General features: G+C 67.9%; 1 protein-coding gene across 1 annotated transcript; it reads left to right on the forward strand.

Annotated features, from left to right (window-relative positions):
• The first annotated feature begins 1,845 nt into the window (after nucleotides 1-1,845).
• On the forward strand, nucleotides 1,846-3,221 carry C1QTNF8 (C1q and TNF related 8). The gene is made up of 2 exons (XM_068968430.1): nucleotides 1,846-2,050; nucleotides 2,629-3,221. Exons 1-2 carry the CDS (start codon nucleotides 1,846-1,848, stop codon nucleotides 3,219-3,221), a joined length of 798 nt encoding a protein of 265 aa, XP_068824531.1.
• Nucleotides 3,222-4,400: the final 1,179 nt, after the last annotated feature.

The following is a 4,400-nucleotide window of genomic DNA, read 5'->3' on the forward strand; positions in this document are numbered from 1 at the left end:
TTGGCTTCCGGTCTCATTGCCAGTCTCCACTCAGCCACTGCTCCAGCCTCCCCGACTCTAAGTCATCGCACCCCAGATGGCAGCCAGCCTCACAGTCCCAGCCTCCCCAGGCCCCCAAGCCCCTCCACGACAGGGCTGGGGGAGGACCCTGGAGCCCCCAAGGCGGGGCTGTGGCAGGTGGCAGGCCGGGCGGCGGGCAACAGGGCCCCGTGAGCCTCCTGCCGGGAGCTCGGAAGCTGGCCTGAGGCCTGTTGGTCTTGGATGGCCCAGAGGGAAGCCACGGGTGCCTGGGGCGGGCATGAAAGGGCTCTTTCACCGGCCGCTGCGCAGAGACGCCGGAGACCGCCAGGCAGGCAGCAACACCCAGTCGTGAAATGGTAATGGGCAGTGGGGGTGGGTGGTGGTCTTCACAGCAACCTTGAGCAGGGCCTGGGGTAAGGGCCCCAGCAGCACAGGCCTGCCTGCCGGGGTGGCTGCCCAGGAGCCACCCATGCCGGTCTGTTTCCTCCATGGGAGGGGTCCAGGAGAGTCCTGCAGGGTCCAGTGTGGCTCAGGGGTGGGTGAGGGTCTGCGAGGTTTGAGAAGGAGGTCGTAGAGAGAAGGGGTCCCACCTGCCAGGAAAGCTCAGCCTGGGAGTGGGTCTCAGACTACATGAGAGCAAGGCCTGCATCTTGGGCTGAAGTCCTGAGGGCTTCCTGAAGAAGGGGCCTGGGTATTTGCTCAGGATGACCAGGGTACAAGGAAGAGTGAGGACCCCGATCTCACACACCTGCCCTTGCAGGAGACCAACCCTGCCTGAGCCTCTCGGATGCAGCCCTTGGGAGAACAGGGCAGGCAGAGTCCATTTGCCAGGAAAACTGAGGCCCGGGCCCATATGGAGCTCACCCAGGGCCCCCAGCAGCTGGAAAGTGTGGCTCCACCTGGCACTGATGGGCCCGGGGTTAGGCAGGGTCTCCCGGGGGAGGGGACATGGAGACCGGAGGCTCAGGACTGGCAGGGATTAAAGATCAGCTTCTGTACAGCTGGGTGGGGGCCGGGGTAGCCTCCCCGGTTACCCTCTCTCCTCCTAGGGGGTCAGGATGCACATGTCCCCGCTGCCCAGCAAGGCAGCCCGGTAGAAACTGCCTCATGTTGGGCCCCATCCAACATGGGCCCGGGGCCCGGCTGCCCAGAGCGTGGGGTGTGGGGTGGGGAGCATACCCTTCCCTGAAGTAGCCCCTCCTGGAGGGCTCTGGCCAGTCCTGGTGAGGGGGACTTGCGGGTCTGTTTCAGAGCCCCCATCCCCACTCAGCGCCCGCTGCATCTGCCGGGTGTGGGGTCTCCGGCCATGGGGGCTTTGGGGACCCAGACTCCCCAACTGCAGGCACTGAGGGTGCCCACTGCCACCCAGAACTAAGGCCTCAGGGAGGGAGGGGCACGAGCAGGGAGCAGTGCCCAGGAAGTGTCAGCTCCCACAGGCGGCCTCCTCGGCGCTTGCTGGGGCTCCGGGAGGGCGGTGCAGGGCCCTCTCAGCAGTGGTGGCCCCCAGGCTGTGTCAAGGAGGAGTCTCAGATCCGGGGAAGGACCCATCAGCGGTGTCAGGGTGGGATGAGAGTCCAGGAGGGGCTGACAGGGCGCTCTGTGCGGGACAAGGCTCTGGCCGACCCCACCGCAGCCCCCTCAAGGGGTCCCAGCTGTTCCGCCCCACCCAGGTGGCTCCCCGGGCCCCTCATCGTCTCCCCCACACAGGGGAGCTGCCAGGCTGCCGTGGGGGCACTGAGGGCCCCGCAGGGCAAGCCCTCCATTCCCTGCCTTCCTCTCACACCTTTTTCCTCCCCTCCTGCCCGGCCCCAGGCCCTGGCCTGGATGGTGGCCCCTGCCCTCCTGCTGCTCCTGGCGCTGCCTGCTGGGGCCTGGCGTGGCCTGGGGCTGCCTTGCCGGCCGTGTGTGCAGTGCTGCCGTCCAGCCTGGCCCCCCGCCGCCCCCGGCCCAGGTGCCCATGTGAGTGACGGGGACACGTGGGCAGGGCTGCCCCGCCTGCGGCCCACTATTGACATCTCGATCCTCAAAGGTGAGTGTACCCGGAGGGGCGGCCTCCCCCACCCCTGGCCCTACAGGGACACCTATGCTGAGGGGAGGGGACAGGGGGCCCCAAGGGGACAATGGATGGGTGCCTGCTCCCTGCTCTCCATGGCCACCCTGCCCCAGGTGGGCAGAGGGTGTCCTGGGGAAGGGGCTGTGGACAGGGGGCCTGAGGCTGCCCTCAGCCCTGCCCCTAGAGGGGAAGGGGCCTGGGTCCCCTCTGGGGGTGAGAGAGGCAGGGCTCTGGGAGGGCCTCACCCTGGGGCCTGGACTGCCGGCTGCACTGAGCTTGAACCCCAGTGCTCTCCTTCAAAGACCAGTTCAGACCCTTCCTCTGGCAGCTGCCTGACCCCCCTACCCCCGCATGATGGTCAGCACAGACCCCCGAATAGCCAGGCCCTCGGGGTGTGGCTTCTTTCTCTTTGCTCCTTGGAGGGTGAGTTAGCCCCCTCTGAGGAGACTGAGGCCCACAGAGGCGAGGTCACGTGCAGGGCCACGTGGCCAGAGAACCCGACCCTGCGGGCCCTGACCAGGGGCTTCTCCTCACCCCCCACCCCTCCCCGGCAGGTGAGAAGGGCGAGGTGGGGGTCAGAGGTCGCTCTGGTAGGAGCGGGAAGCAGGGCCCGCCTGGCTCTCGGGGCCTCCGGGGCCGCAAGGGCCAGAAGGGGCAGGCGGGGCTGCCGGGCGCGCAGTGCGCGCGCACCTACGCGGCCTTCTCGGTGGGCCGGAGCGAGGGGCTGCACAGCGCCGACGCCCTCCAGGCGGTGACCTTCGACACGGAGCTGGTCAACTTGGACGGCGCCTTCGACCTGGCCTCCGGCCACTTCCTCTGCACCGCGCCCGGCGTCTATTTCCTGAGCCTCAACGTGCACACCTGGAACTACAAGGAGACCTATCTGCACATCATGCGCAACGCGCACGCGGCCGCTGTGCTGTACGCGCAGCCCAGCGAGCGCAGCGTGATGCAGGCGCAGAGCCTGCTGCTGCCGCTGGCCGCGGGCGACGCCGTCTGGGTGCGCATGTTCCAGCGCGACCGCGACAACGCCATCTTCGGCGAGCACGGCGACCTCTACATCACCTTCAGCGGCCACCTGGTCAAGCCGGACGCCGAGCTCTGTTGGCCCCGGCGCCACGCCAGCTCCCAGGGCCCACCCTCCTGAGCACCCCCCCGCCCCGCCCAGGATTGGGGCCAGCTGTGATTAAGCGCTGCCCGCGTGCACACGCTGAAGTGGAGGGGCCGGCAGGAGCAAGACAGACCCACCAGCCCTGCTAGACACGGACCCCAACTGAGGGGTCCCAGCAAGAAATTCCGGAGCAGACCCGCGTTCGGGCGCGCGGTGGGCGGGGTTGGGGCGGGGCACCTCCACCCGCTAAGGAGCTTGGCCCCCTGGTCGAGTTCCCTTTCCCCTTATAAAGGCTGTGCCAGGCCCCGCGCTGTGAGAGAATTACAAAGCACCTACTGGGTGCTGGGCTGGACTCTGGGGAGGCTCCGGTGGAGGAGTGGAGCATGCTGAATTCCAGGGTGCTCAGGGCAGCAGAGGCCACAGGACCAACGACATGGAGTAGGTGGGCGGCCGACCAGCCCAGAACAGGCCTGGGTGAGCACACTGACATCCCCGGTGGGTCGATTTTCTGGGGCTTGCGGCATCCCCGGGTCTGTCTTAAGTGGGCCGGGAGGAGCATGCGTGCCTGAGCCCGGGGAGCCCCAGACCCCTGGGGTATCACCTCCCACTTTCATATGCTGAAGCTAGCCCTGGCCAAGCTTTCTCCACTGGAGGCCTCCAGCCGCCCAGCAGTAGGAGCCACCAGGCCGCCCGCCCTCCGTTCCGCTCCGAGCCTGTTCCTTTCCTGCCACGTGTCCTCCGGCCATTCTGGGACCTTCTGTCCGGCCCCTGTGGCCCCACTGCCCACCGCCTCCTCTCTGGGCCCTCCCCAGCCTCCCTTCCTGTGGCCGCTCAGCCTAAGTGAGGATGCTGAGCTGGTGAGGCAGCTGGGGCCCTGGCAGGAGCAGCGTCTGGAGTCACCAGAGCCTGGCATGCTGGCTGAGGTCCTGGGCCAGGCGGATGTGGCTGCAGCTGCAGGCTGGGCAGACCGAGCCTGCTGGGGCTGCCAGGTGATGAACACGCCGGGGCCTCCACCCTGGAGCCCTGAGCCCACAGAACACTGCATGTCGGGTCCTGTCTCCTCATCACGGCCCCCCCGCCCCGCCCCAGGAGCTCAGTCCATCCTGAGATGGTCTCTGGCAGACCTCCCCAGACCATGATCATCTGCTGGGGGGGCTGGGGAGGGGGTGGGGGCCCCTCGTCCCCGTGTTGGGGGAGGAGACACAGCTGGGAGCA

The sequence above is a fragment of the Capricornis sumatraensis genome, chromosome 3 (assembly GCF_032405125.1).
Source record: "Capricornis sumatraensis isolate serow.1 chromosome 3, serow.2, whole genome shotgun sequence".
NCBI lineage: Eukaryota > Metazoa > Chordata > Mammalia > Artiodactyla > Bovidae > Capricornis > Capricornis sumatraensis.

Coding starts and splice junctions, on each gene's coding strand:
- C1QTNF8 (XM_068968430.1), top strand. CDS start 1,846: ATGGTGGCCCCTGCCCTCCTGCTGCTCCTGGCGCTGCCTGCTGGGGCC. Junction 2,051..2,628: donor TGACATCTCGATCCTCAAAG/GTGAGTGTACCC, acceptor CCTCCCCGGCAG/GTGAGAAGGGCGAGGTGGGG.